Below are 13969 nucleotides of genomic sequence, written 5' to 3'. Positions count from 1 at the left end.
GAAGAAACACGGAGAAGGGAAGAAGGGAGAAAGAGACAAGAAGGTGGGAAGAGGAGAAAGAGGATGGGGATTAGGGAATGGGAAACAGCGGGAAGGAGGGAAGGGGTGAAGGGGGGAAGGAGTGTAGACGAAAGAGGGTGCAGGGGGAAGGGGGAGCGGGGGTCGGGGAGTCGGGAGCAGGGAGCGGGGGCCGGGAAAGGATGGGATGGGATGAGGGAGGAGCGGAAGGGAAGGCGGAGCTGAGGGGCGGAGCTGAGGAAGGGCCGGGGGCGGACACATCCTCACACACGTGTGCGGGGCCGCCCCGGAGCCGCCCGGCGGGGCTATAAAAGGGGCGGCGGCGGCCAGAGCAGCGCTGCGCTCCCGCCCGCCACTCCCCGAGTGCCCCCGCCATGAGCTACACCATGGAGCCCTTGGGCAACCCCTCGTACCGCAGGGTGATGACCGAGACCCGCGCCACGTACAGCCGGGCCAGCGCATCCCCGTCCAGCGGCTTCCGCTCGCAGTCGTGGTCGCGGGGCTCCGGCAGCACCGTGTCCTCGTCCTACAAACGCACCAACCTCGGCGCTCCGCGGACCGCTTACGGCTCCACCGTGCTGAGCTCCGCAGAGAGCCTCGACGTGAGTCAGTCCTCGCTGCTGAACGGGGCGGCCGAGCTGAAGCTGAGCCGCTCCAACGAGAAGGAGCAGCTGCAGGGGCTGAACGACCGTTTCGCGGGGTACATTGAGAAGGTGCATTACCTGGAGCAGCAGAACAAGGAGATCGAGGCGGAGCTGGCGGCGCTGCGGCAGAAGCACGCCGGGAGGGCTCAGCTGGGGGAAGCCTACGAGCAGGAGCTGCGGGAGCTGCGCGGGGCCCTGGAGCAGGTGAGCCACGAGAAGGCGCAGATACAGCTGGACTCGGAGCACATCGAGGAGGACATCCAGCGGCTGCGGGAGCGCTTCGAGGATGAGGCGCGGCTGCGCGACGAGACGGAGGCCACCATCCGTGCCCTGCGCAAGGAGATGGAGGAGGCCTCGCTGATGCGGGCGGAGCTGGACAAGAAGGTGCAGTCGCTGCAGGACGAGGTGGCCTTCCTGCGGGGCAACCATGAGGAGGAGGTGGCCGAGCTGCTGGCCCAGCTGCAGGCGTCCCACGCCACGGTGGAGAGGAAGGACTACCTGAAGACCGACCTGACCACGGCGCTGAAGGAAATCCGCGCTCAGCTGGAGTGCCAGTCCGACCACAACATGCACCAGGCCGAGGAGTGGTTCAAGTGCCGCTACGCCAAGCTGACGGAGGCGGCCGAGCAGAACAAGGAGGCCATCCGATCCGCCAAGGAGGAGATCGCCGAGTACCGGCGGCAGCTGCAGTCCAAGAGCATCGAGCTGGAGTCGGTGCGCGGCACCAAGGAATCGCTGGAGCGGCAGCTGAGCGACATTGAGGAGCGTCACAACAACGACCTGACCACCTACCAGGTGCTGCGGGGAGTGGGCTGGGGGCTGAGGGATGTGGGCTGCGGGATGCGGGCGGGGGGGAAGCCGGGGGTGCGGTCCCAATCCGCTGCTGCCGCCCAGTGGGTGGGAAGGACTTCGGGGAAGTCGCGCTGCAACTTTCTTTTTTCCCCGTTCCCTTTCTGTATGTCTTTGTCACGGTGGTCTGTTCTGTCTCGGCTGCAGGACACGATCCATCAGCTGGAAAATGAGCTCAGAGGAACGAAGTGGGAGATGGCGCGTCATTTGAGGGAGTACCAGGATCTCCTCAATGTCAAGATGGCCCTGGATATCGAAATTGCTGCATACAGGTACAGGGGGATCGTTGTGGGCATGTCTGGAATATTAATAGCACTGCAGAGGCTGCTCTGAGATGCTTTACCACCAGCGAGAAGTATCTGTATGCATTGAACACGAGCCAAATTAGAGCTTGACTGAAGTACTGCAGCCCTTTCAGAATGCACAGACTGAAAAGTGTCTGAAAAGCCAGAAGGAGCCCATCCTCTCTGATGTGTGCACAGTGCACCCCAGTGCTGCATCCTGTGCCTGTTCTGCAGTAGACGAGTTTATTTTTAATTCCTGATACTTTGCATATGCCATGCAAGCATTGCTTGTCACTTTCATTCCTTTTTCTCACTTGAGAGAGATGCTTTTTGCTTGATCATGGTTTAAGCAGGCAGTGCTAATCTGCTTGTCACAAACACTTTTGCTTTTCTTGCTCAACTTTCCTTTGTCACACACTCTGATCTGGAGCAGAAAAGCTGTGTGCTATTGCCATCACCTGGCAGGCTTTTGGTCTCCCAGTATCACTTCAGAACCCTCATCAGAACTGCTGATGTTTCTGGGTCAGAGGCTTAGATGGAAAAACATGCATTTGAATATAAAAATAGTCAAAACACAAAGCTGCTTTTGGATCCCTGTGAACTTGAGGCTGTTGAGGCAAACAGGCATCACAGGCTCTGCAGCTCTTTGCTGCCTAGTATCACTTGTATTGCTCTGCAGCCTCCTGCTTTGAGCCATACAGAGAGGTGGGTGCCCACAGTGAGCTAGGATGTATGTTTAGTTGGCTTTGAAAATCTCAGCAGCAGTGTTCTGTTTGGGTCCACTCCATTCTCAGTTCACCTGAGTTGTGATGCGTCCTATGAAGTTAGTCACTTTCTTTGATTCTAAGGATGAATCTCAACTGCTCAGCTGAAGGTGATATGCTTGCTACATGCAAAGCAAGCCCAAAGATGCTTGCTCAATGAGAATTTACCGAAAGAGCTGACTGGAGAAAAGCAGATCTCGGACTGTGAGCGATGGATGATGACCTGCTCTAGCATATTCTACACGCGCTGAGCTCATCCTGCTGACAGAGGGCAATGCTGTCCCCTAGGTTGGGTTTCTATGCTCATTTTCTTTCTTCTTCCTGATTCCCTTAGGAAGCTGCTGGAGGGCGAGGAGACAAGATTCAGTGCCTTCTCTGGAAGCATCACTGGACCCATATTCACACACAGACAGCCATCAGTCACAATAGCATCCACTAAAATACAGAAAACCAAAATCGAGCCACCAAAGCTGAAGGTCCAGCACAAATTCGTAGAAGAAATCATCGAAGAGACAAAAGTAGAGGATGAGAAGTCTGAAATGGAAGATGCCCTCACAGCTATCGCAGAAGAAATGGCAGCAAAGGCTCAGGAGGAAGAAAAGGCAGAAGAAGGAGAAGCTGTAGAGGAAGAAGCTGTTTCTGAGAAGGCTGCAGAACAGGCAGCTGAAGAAGAAGAGAAGGAGGAAGAAGAAGCAGAGGAGGAAGAAGCTGCAAAATCAGATGCTGCAGAAGAAGGAGGCTCTGAAAAGGAAGAAATAGAGGAAAAGGAAGAAGGGGAGGAGGCTGAAGAAGAAGCTGAAGCCAAGGGCAAAGCTGAAGAGGCTGGTGCAAAGGTAGAAAAAGTGAAAACACCTCCGGCAAAGTCTCCCCCGAAATCCCCCCCTAAATCCCCTGCAACAGAGCAAGCCAAGGCCGTCCAGAAAGGAGCAGAGGTAGGAAAGGATCAGAAAGCAGAGAAAGCTGCTGAGAAGGCAGCCAAAGAGGAGGAGAAGGCAGCATCCCCAGAGAAGCCGGCGACACCGAAGGTGACCTCCCCAGAGAAGCCGGCATCTCCGGAGAAACCATCAACCCCAGAGAAAGCGGTCAGCCCGGAGAAGCTCCGCTCCCCAGAAAAACCAACAACCCCAGAAAAAGTGGTGAGCCCAGAGAAACCAGCGAGCCCAGAGAAGCCCCGAACCCCAGAGAAACCAGCCAGCCCCGAAAAGCCGGCGACGCCAGAGAAGCCCCGCACTCCTGAGAAGCCGGCGACGCCAGAGAAGCCTCGTTCTCCAGAGAAGCCGTCCTCCCCTCTCAAAGATGAAAAGGCCATGGTGGAGGAGAGCGTCACTGTCACAAAGGTAACAAAAGTCACTGCTGAGGTGGAGGTGTCGAAGGAAGCCAGGAAAGAAGACATTGCGGTGAATGGCGAAGTGGAGGAGAAGAAGGATGAGGCCAAGGAGAAGGAGGCTGAGGAGGAAGAGAAGGGCGTTGTCACCAATGGCCTCGACGTGAGCCCTGTCGACGAGAAGGGTGAGAAAGTTGTAGTAACCAAAAAAGCAGAGAAAATCACAAGTGAAGGAGGGGACAGTACAACCACCTACATCACAAAGTCGGTGACGGTCACTCAGAAGGTGGAGGAACACGAAGAGAGCTTTGAGGAGAAATTGGTGTCCACTAAGAAAGTGGAGAAAGTTACTTCACATGCTGTAGTAAAAGAGATTAAAGAGTGAATTAAACTCAGTTATAGCTAAATTAAAAAAAAAAATAAATAAAAAAATCAAAGAGCTTGGGTCGGTGCAAAAGGTTAAGCCATATGACAGCTGCAAAATGCATGTGAGTGACGGCTTTAAAGCAGAACGGGTTCTCTCATGGAGGCTCCAGACACACAGTATTTTACTTTTTTGTGCAATATAGGGGAGGGGGGGGGAAAGGCATGCAGGCTCAAGATGTGCTCCCTCCACAGAGCTTGGGGAACAAAAAATAAAAATAAAAAATAAAAATAAAAAATAAAATACTAATAATAGTGCATGAGTTGAAATGTGCAAAGGAACCTTTTGAATTTCCTGAGCTGTTGGAGGGACTTATCTGAGAAATGACTTGAGATGTATTATGCAAAGAACCAACTGAGCCAAAATCAAACAGAAAACAATACTAGAATATTCATGAGAACCAGAACTCTCCTAGCCTTAATAATAATTAAAAAAAAAAAAAAAAAAAAGCTACTTATAAGTAATTATGTTTACCTCACTGGTGCAATTAGGGTGGACTTTTGCTCATGGGAGAACCTAGTTGACATGCACAGTACGCAACCTTTTGTTGTTTGATGTAAAACCGTCACAGCAGTTCTTGCTCAATAAAGGTCAATATGAAAACATGGCTTGTGTGGTGCTTCTCTTCGAACCGGTGCTGTTCCTTTAGGGATTGGGAGCTTCTCCTGGTGTGGGCTGAAGAGTTGCTTGAGGCTTCCCTTCTCTTGATTTCTCCTTCTAGAAATGTCCTCTAACAGGGTTAAGTGACACAAATAGTTAATCTGGTTTAAGCAATGCATCCTCTGCTTTGTAGAGTAAAGGGGAATCTGTTGAGTTCTACAGGTTGGCCTTTAGGTGCTCAGTGGGGTTGCAGTCCCCATGGATAGTGGAGGAAAGGTCTTCAAGCCATGGCTGCTAACACTGCTTATCTAGGCAATCCAAGATACACTGAGCTCTGTGTTTGTCTCCATGTTTTAGGAGAGCCATAAAAACGGAGCAATTTCCAGATTGTTCCTTGGCTTTCCTATGATGATGGCCTGTCTGTGGACCATGATTGGTCATAATATCTTTTACGACACTCATCTGTGGCTTAGTGGGTCTTTGCTCAACTAAGTCATCCTGACCCAGATGCTGTATTCATCAAAAGATGGGGGATTTGGCATTAATTTTTGTCTCTTTCCTTAATTATATGGGAATGTTCTTATAACCTCCCTCTCCCAAATGATCCACAGATGAAGTCTGTTTCTAAACACAACATTCTGAAATTGAGAGCAAATTCCTGGAAAAGGGAAGTGCCCCATAGGTGACACTGCTTTGGGTATCAAAAATATCACCAACTTTTTTTTTTTTTTTAATTACAAATTTGTCCATTTAAAAATAACTGTAGAAAGGAAATTATTCCTGAGTCTGAACTGGGGCTCAGGTGACACCTGGTGGGACTGGGGGATAAAACCAAATGAGGACATTATTTTTCATTTCCAATGGGAAGGTCTTTAAAACTGTGGCCTATGTCTACTGCCACTTGTAGGCTGCCTTCATTAAGAGGAAAGCCTACTAACAGGCCCTTAAAAATCCCAATGTATGGAAAACAACGGAGACAAAAGGAAAAAGGATGGCTGTGACTCCAGACTGGGGAGATAATCTCTTTTATTCAAGGGTTAATATTGCATTTACTGTTTTCATGCACTGTTTTACATGCTACGTATAGCAAAGAAATGCAAATCATTTTTTCAGCAGCCTGGGTTCAGCAAATGAACCATCCTGAAATCTGAAGGCTAATAAAGAAAATCTGATCAAAATCAATGCTTTCCATATGCCTGCCAATTCTTTGTTCTGCTAATAATGGAAGATCAAGTAGATTTTAATTGGAAGTCTTACTCATGTTCTTCACTGGAGAAAATGCACAAAATCCACAGCAGATAAGTCTTTCAAATCAACATGAATGCCTTTGCGTAGCAAAGCAATGAATGCTTCTCCTGCTGATATCAATAATGGAAATCTGTGCTCAACAGATTGCAGCTTGAGTAATGTTTAATTACAGCAGAGCTGGCAAATTAGATGGCAGTTTCTCTGTAGCAAGCTTTGTTGTGAAAGTTACGTGGGTATATGGACATAAAATAACCAATAACCTTACCTTTAGGAATAAGATGCTAACAACCACAATCACACTCACCTGCCAACAGTGCTGCCAGGATCTGCTGAAATGTCACCAAATCTCAGTGAAAGTTGGGCATCTCCAGCATCCAAAGTTGGGTCATCTGGCACCATTAATTACATTCTGACATCAGTGGGAGACTCAGGCACACACAACAAACGTGGGCTCACACAGGTGCAGGTGGGATCCTGAGCTGGGTTGGGTTTTTTATGTTAGGCTTTCCCTTCAGTTCTGGTAGGATATTACAAGGACAGAACCTAAGGACTGTTGTCTGTGTTGTTCCCTAACATATAAATTCATTAATTTGGCCAATCGCCCACTGCAAATGTTTCCACCCAATCCTAGGGGAAATAAGCAACCCGTTAGCACATTTCTAAATATTTATAAAACTATAAGATCCAATTAATATTTAATTTTGCCAAGAGGTTTTGTCTACTGACATCTGCAATCAAACAGTTTCAAAAGATAGCATAATTCCAGGGCAGAGATGCATAAATATGTGCTGTTTGCCTGTACTGCAACAATTACTTGTTGAGGCTGTGAATAACCACTGAGGGGATTAATTATTTTCAGACACAGGAGTTCATTAACCAGTACAAAAGGCTCTGGGAGGGGAAAAAACAATGAACAGAAGATATGTGTGAAGATGTGTCTGACTTTGGGTGGGCCACCCAATGGCTTTGGGAATAGAGAGCTCTAGGGTGGGAGCTTGGTATCATACAGGGTTGTTGGGGAGCTATGACTGTGGCACTTTCAGCATCCCAGAATGAAAATCCAGGCAGAAACAAAGCAGGGAGAGTTATGAAACCCAACTGGGTTGCTTTTGCCAGGATGCTGAGTCAGGCACTGGAATTTTCTCCGCACTTCAGGGTCTGTGCTTTTACCATGCACTGAGCGGCTGTTCTCTGCTCAGCATTAAGCTGTGCTCTCAGTTCACCCAGCAAGGAAGCAAATGATAAAGTGCCAATGACTAAATTGCTGGGAGGTAATCTTAGAATCTGGATATTGTATCTGTGCAAGTTTTCCTTTCTTGCCAAGTAGAAGGGGGGTAAGTGTGTGTCAAGAGGAGAAGCATTTAGGACCTTCTTGTGTTTGCCTCCTCTGCAACAGGAACTCAATCTGACCCAGCCCCAATCTGCCTGAGCAACCAGGGAATGCTCAAGGACAGCCCTGCTGCTTTACTGCAGCTGCAACTTGGGTTAAAGTTTCCGTGCCTCCCTCTGCCTGCTTCTACTGCATTGCGTCAAAGTGAGCTGGATTTTCTAAGGTAAAAAAACAAGCACTGCCAGCAGGATCTCCATAATCCCTAGAGCATCTCGGCAGGAAAATGCACGTTTCCACCTTCCCTGCACCAGTTTACCTTAGCACAAGGCAGGACAGGGCTAACAAACCAGCTGGGTTGCCACTGCGGACACAGCCCTCTGCAGCTCATTGCTGTGCTGTGACTCACACATCTCCTGTGTGAGAGAGATCTCTCCTTCAGCTGTAACGCATTAAAAATAACGCAGGATGAGATGCACTGCAGGGAGAGCTGTGTTTGTTGCCATGCCTCTGAACGTGCTGCTTGAGAGCATCCCTAGCAGCTGAGATTTGGCAATCTGCAGACGTGCTGCTTCCCAGGAGTGAGAGGGATGCAAAAAAACTGAGAGCAAAAGGGGTTTATGCATAGGAAAAGATGAGAAATTGAAAAAATATCAGATATTACAAAGTCAGGAGGAGCTCTGAGTGCTTGGACGAAGGGAGGGACGGGGCAGTAGCTCTGAGATATGCTGATCTATTTGGCAGTGGTTTGGCTTCAGTGCGCTCCAATCTGGCACATAACATGCTTTCGCTCTGCGGAGCAGATTCTCTCTTCCTGAAGTGTCACCCTCAGCATTTTCTGACAGAGCACTTCCAAGTGCCACCTCTCACACACAGCGCTGTGCTGCTGAGCTGCAAGGCACTGCGTGCCAAGGAGCAGCAATGCAGAGCTTCCCACCAGCCCTGCTGCCCAATTTCTCATCCGTGGCACTGGAAGCGCTCGCTACCTGGAGGCAGTGAGGACCCAAAGATTTCATGCAAAAATCCATCCAGCTGAACAGGACTGTGGGAAGTGTACAAGCTTGCACTTCTTTTAACCTGGCTTCTGACTGTAAGAAAATTAACAACGGTTTAATTTTAGCATGGCCCAGTGATTACTTTTGGCATGAATTTCAATTGCATGTATCACCTTCAGCTAGCTGATGCTAAATGGGTTCAAACTTGACATTGTTTTGAACTGCCAGGCCTTGCTGCTCTTCGTGCTGTTCCTTTTTTGTGTCTGATCACAGGTTTCTCACACCTTTCTTTGGTTCATTGTCAAAAACCTTAAGAGCCCCTGGCAATTTCCTGTAGAGGAGTTAATGCACACAGCACTGCTCCACATAGCAGCCCTCCAAGCGTATGGGACAGAACCCCATCCCAGTAAGCAGGTATGGAAGATAAGCACAGTACATCACTTTATCAATATTAAATGCATTACTGATAGAACACACACAAAAGGAATCTGTGTAAGCATTTTTGTAACTTTATTGACTAGCTTTATTGCACGTACTTATTGAAGCCTCCATTATTTTACCCACCCAAGGTTTCCATAGTTATTTTTAATGCACATTAGAGATAACTTTCATTCCCATGACTTATTTTTTGCCCCCCTTTTTTAATGTAATGATTCTGAATCACCCAAGTAGGACATAACCCCTGAATTCATACGTGTAGACCATGCAGCACTCAGGGAGCAAGCCAGTGAGTGCTCTGCAAGCAGCATACTGATACTCCACATAGAGAGAAACATCATAGATCATTAACTTTAAACCTCAGTGGTCACTGAAATAAATATGTGAGACTGCAATTTTAGCTCAGTCAATCATAGTTTAACTTGATGAGAGCCAGGCTGCCTGGAATTCAAGCCTTTTTCTTCACTTCAGTTTCTTCCTTTCCTGCTGCTTCTTTCTCTTCCTTCTCCTCCTCTCCAGTTTCCTCAGCAGTTTCTTGAGACTCCTCTCCATCTTCAGCTGCTGTTTCTTCTCCTTCCTCCTCCTCACCTTCTTTGCCTTCTTCTGATTCTTCCTTTGCACCTTTCAAAGGCAAAAAAAAATTCCACATCTCCTACACTGCTTCAAATCAGCTCCCAGCTCCACTTCCACACAAGCCAGCATACCTGCACCCTTCATCCCCATGCATGCAGATGACAGCCAACCTAAGCTTGATGGGGCTAGCAGTGGATTTCTGTATGAAAGCAGGGACCTATCTAGGACACATAAAGGTGACAGACAAACCCACACAACTAGCTTACCCCAGATTTCAGATTGAGTTAAACACTTCATTTAACTCTTTTGAAAAATCAGTCCTGAGAAATACTAATTAACTGTAGGCTTATTGTTTAAGCCTTATCTAAATATTTGAGTTCAACAACAGCTTTTGCTATTGCTCTCCAGTTGGCTGTTCAGCCATTGCTTTACTGTAATGTTAACTAATTTGTGGAATATTTCAGTGGTAAACAATGCTTATCTGATATGTCTAAAGCCAGAGCTACACAACATTCCTTTATATTTTATCCTTTAAAAATGAGTTTATTAAATAAAAATAGGGTGGCAGCAATTAACTGGCTTAACTGGTTAAGAAAGCAGGAAAACTACCAGGCTACAGAAAGTGCTGCCTGCTGAGCCCATGGTTATGCCCCCAGAGATCAGCTAATGGCCCCATTTTTCCAGGCACTCCGATAGCATTTCAGGATTTTTCTTTCTTTTCTTACAAGGATATCTGTAACAGCTGAACATTGCTTGCTGCCAGATGAATACAGCATTACCTGCTTTTAATGTACTCTCATCTCTCTTAGAAAAACAGAATGGAAACAACCAACAGTTTCCAAAGGAATACAATCACCTCCATAATGTCTGCTACTGAACATTTACCTTGCCTTCTGTTCTAAATTCAGCTGTTCTTGCTCAAATACCATGGGCTTCATCCCTCCAATCTTTGTCTATGAAGGGATAGTGAGAGTTCTACTCATTAGAGCTAACTTACAGAATTTTGGGGTTTTACCCCTATATAAGCAGGGTGATGCATGGAAGAGAAGGCTTTGAAAGAAGCTGTAAGTACCTTCCTCCTCTTCTTCAGCCTCTTCACCTCCTGCTTCTTCCTCCTCACCTTCCTCTTTCTCTTCCTCCTCACCTTCCTCTGCAGGGGCTGCCTTGGCTTCTCCTGCTTTAGCAGCCTCAATTGTTTCCTCTATTTCAATCTGTTCTTCCTGGACATGACTGGAGTAGTACGTGGGGAAGGAACGGGCTGTCATCAAGTAGGAGGTGGACTGCAGCCCGCTGTAGGCAGACCTGCCGAAGGTGGGGGCAGTCTGGGTGTAGCCACTGGTGATGCTTCCAACACTGGTGAAACTGAGTCGGGTCTCTTCACCTTCCAGCAGTTTCCTAGCAGAAAAAAAAGCAAGCAGATGCATTAGCCACGCTGCAGTGTTCAGCAGACTCAATTATGGGCCAATATGCTTTGAGCAGCACAAGCCCTGGAGACTGCATGCTTGGGAGCGCAAATATAACCCCAGTAATGGTGTAGCAGTAGCAGCCTGATCTTCTAGGGAGAATTTTAAAGCTTCAGAGATGCATATTACTTAGAAATTAATAATTCCCACTGGAAGAAATAATGGGGAAAACACCCTAGGATTAGGTTTCTACAACAAGTATAGATATAGATGTGTTCTGATAACCTATATTGTTCCAAAGAACAGTATGGATGTAACAGCTCTGTGCCACAGTTAACTGCAAGACAACGTTTAGAGCCACCTTTAGTATTACCTTTGTGGCACTCATAGAAACCATTTGCTACTGGTATCACGGATAATTATTTTTTTTTGCTATTTAAAAGCAATTCTTGGCTTAGCAAGACACAGTTCTTGAGTTAGAAAGAAACCCCGTTGTTAAAAGTATCTAAGGGATTTCTAGTTCTGAGAATAAAGCCACCTGTATTAACAAGTCCTAATGATATAAAAGCATTTTAAAGTGAATAGATTTCTGAACTCCTAGGTAAAAACACACTTACACAGCTGAGTTCCTAATTCTGTATGCATATATATGCACAGTATGATGCTCATGTTTGCTATGCAGCACAGATTTTGCTTAACACAAGCTGTTACCTTAAAAGCTCTGCTTCTTCCAAACAGAAAGCCAATGAGAAAATCTGATTAAATTCTGCACTCTCTGCTAGAGGAAGGCTAAGTAGGAGTAACCATAGAAAGGAGAACCTGACCCATGTTATGACACATCCCCATCATACCTGTATGCAGCAATCTCAATGTCCAGGGCCATTTTCACGTTGAGCAGATCCTGGTATTCCTTTAGGTACCGAGCCATTTCACTCTTTGTGGTTCTCAATTCATTCTCTAGTTTGTTGATTGTATCCTGTTGGAAGGAAGAACACAGTAATGCAAAGACCTTTGTCTAGCAACAATGTCCTTGCTTGCAAGCAATTCCAGCATCCTCATCATTTCACCTTCCTGTCAGTAGGAGAACAGCTCCAAATTCCAAACTGCACAAAGCAGCACCACTTAGCAATGCCCACCTCAATGACACCTTCCACCCCTGCATCTCTATCGATAGCTTTATTCCCATCATCTAAGGAATAAAACTTCCTATGATTTAAGGGCTAAACCATTCATGAGCTGTGCATGCTCCATTATTTGACATCTGTGCTTCCCCCTCATGCTTTTTCTAACCTTAAGTGAATCCTCTGCTACTCTGTTGTTTGAGGACTGAAGCATCCACAAGCCGCATATGCCTCACTTTATTTCTGACATCTATGCATTCCCCTTATGCTCTCTCTACTACTAGGGCTATTTTCAAGCCAATTTTGATTATTGATTACTTAAGCACCAAAGCATCCATGAGCTGTGCACGCTTCACTTTATTTCTAACATCTATCCCCAGCATTACTGGGATATTTTAAGTGAATTTGTACTAATTCTCTTATTTAAGGACTAAGGCTGTGTGTCAGGCTTTGTTTTGCTGCTGGTTCTGACGCTCGTGCTTTCCCCCTTATGCTTTTTCTACCTTTCAGGCTATTTCTAAGCCGGTTTATAGCAGCAACCTTACGGTCCACAACACAAAGCGGCACGATGCCACGAGATAACGCTACGTGGCCGCATCCCCCCGCCCCCCACCCGCCCACCTGCAGCGCGGAGATGTCGGCGCTCTGTTTCTCCTCCAGCTCCTGCAGCTGCTTCTCCAGCGCCTCGTTCATGCCGCGGGTGGCCTCGATCTCCAGCGTCTTGGCCTTGAGCAGCCGGCGGCTCTCGGACACCTCGTCCTTGGCGGCGCGGACGGCGTCGGTATTCTTGGCGGCGCTTTCGCTGAGCACGGTGAAGCGGCTGCGGAACCATTCCTCGGCGTTCTGCATGTTGCGCGCCGCGAGCTTCTCGTACTGCGCGCGGATGTCGCGCAGCGCGGCCGACAGGTCGGGTTTGGCCGACACGTCCATCTCCACCGACAGGTGCGCGTACTGGATCTGAGCCTGCAGCTCGGCCAGCTCCTCCTCGTGCACCTTCTTCAGGAAGGCCAGCTCGTCCAGCAGGCTGTCCACGCGCTTCTCCAGCTCCGCCCGCGCCAGCGCCGCCTCGTCCGCCCCTTTGCGCACCTCCAGCAGCCGGGCCTCGGCGTCCTCGCGGCTCAGCACCTCCTCTTCGTAGCGAGCCTGCAGCCCCCTCAGGGTCTCCTCCAGGCTCTCCCTCTCGCCCTGCAGCGCCTGCTTCTCGCTCGTCGCCTCCTCGGCGGCCAAGCGCAGCTCGCGGATCTCCTGCTCGTAGAGGGCTCTGAAGCGGGACGGCTCGGCGTGCTTCTGCCGCAGCACCAGCAGCTCCGCCTCCAGCACTTTGTTCTGCTGCTCCAGCTCGTGCACCCGCTCGATGAAGCAGGCGAAGCGGTCATTCAGGTCCTGCAGCTGGGCCCGCTCCTGGCTGCGGATCGACTTGAGGTCGTTGCTGATGGCGGCCACCTGGCTCAGGTCGAGGCTGTCCACGGAGTGCAGGAGGGAACCCGAAGCGCTGGAGGCGGCGTAGCTGCGGCGCACCGACACGGAGGAGACGGGCGCGGAGAGGCTAGAATACGCCGAGCGCGCCGAGCTGTAACCGCCGCTCCGCATCGCGGAGACGTGCAGCCGCGGGCTGTCGGCATAGCGCCGCTTGTAGGAGGGGAAGAACGGGTCGTAGCCGTACGAGCTCATGACTGCGGGGGGCTCGGCAAGGGCTCTGCGGATCGGCGCCGCCCGAGCGCCGCTATTTATGGCCAGGGAGGGTGGGAGGAACGGCCGCTGGGCGGGGCCGGGGCGGAGCGCCGCGGGCGCGGCTGTGGTGTTGGTCGGTGTCTGCGATGCTCTGGGATGGTTTGTTCGGTCCGGTGCTCCCCAGGGACAGGGCTGAGCTGTCTGCAGGTTCTCTGGGGCTTCCTTCACCTGGCAGCTCCCTCGCGCTCGCCCCACACCTGCCCTGTGCCGCCTCCCTCAGAGCCGT

General features: G+C 49.2%; 2 protein-coding genes across 2 annotated transcripts; one reads left to right on the top strand and one right to left on the bottom strand.

Moving 5' to 3' along the window:
* Positions 1 to 392: 392 nt before the first annotated feature.
* On the top strand, positions 393 to 4393 carry NEFM (neurofilament medium chain). Its single transcript, XM_042836162.1, has 3 exons — positions 393 to 1457; positions 1659 to 1783; positions 2894 to 4393. The coding sequence occupies exons 1-3, from the start codon at positions 393 to 395 to the stop codon at positions 4266 to 4268; spliced, it is 2565 nt and encodes an 854-aa protein (XP_042692096.1). The 3' UTR covers positions 4269 to 4393.
* A 4609-nt stretch (positions 4394 to 9002) lies between these two features.
* On the bottom strand, positions 9003 to 13683 carry NEFL (neurofilament light chain). Its single transcript, XM_042836165.1, has 4 exons — positions 12634 to 13683; positions 11743 to 11867; positions 10561 to 10883; positions 9003 to 9536 (listed from the first exon to the last, which is right to left on the bottom strand). The coding sequence occupies exons 1-4, from the start codon at positions 13681 to 13683 to the stop codon at positions 9364 to 9366; spliced, it is 1671 nt and encodes a 556-aa protein (XP_042692099.1). The 3' UTR covers positions 9003 to 9363.
* Between the last annotated feature and the right edge of the window lie 286 nt (positions 13684 to 13969).

The sequence above is a fragment of the Centrocercus urophasianus genome, unplaced genomic scaffold (genome assembly GCF_019232065.1).
Source record: "Centrocercus urophasianus isolate 14NV4802_14NV808 unplaced genomic scaffold, USGS_Curo_1.0 seq_58, whole genome shotgun sequence".
Taxonomy (NCBI): domain Eukaryota; kingdom Metazoa; phylum Chordata; class Aves; order Galliformes; family Phasianidae; genus Centrocercus; species Centrocercus urophasianus.
The sequence above is the reverse complement of the archived record's forward strand: the minus strand, read 5'-3'. Positions and strand labels throughout refer to the sequence as shown.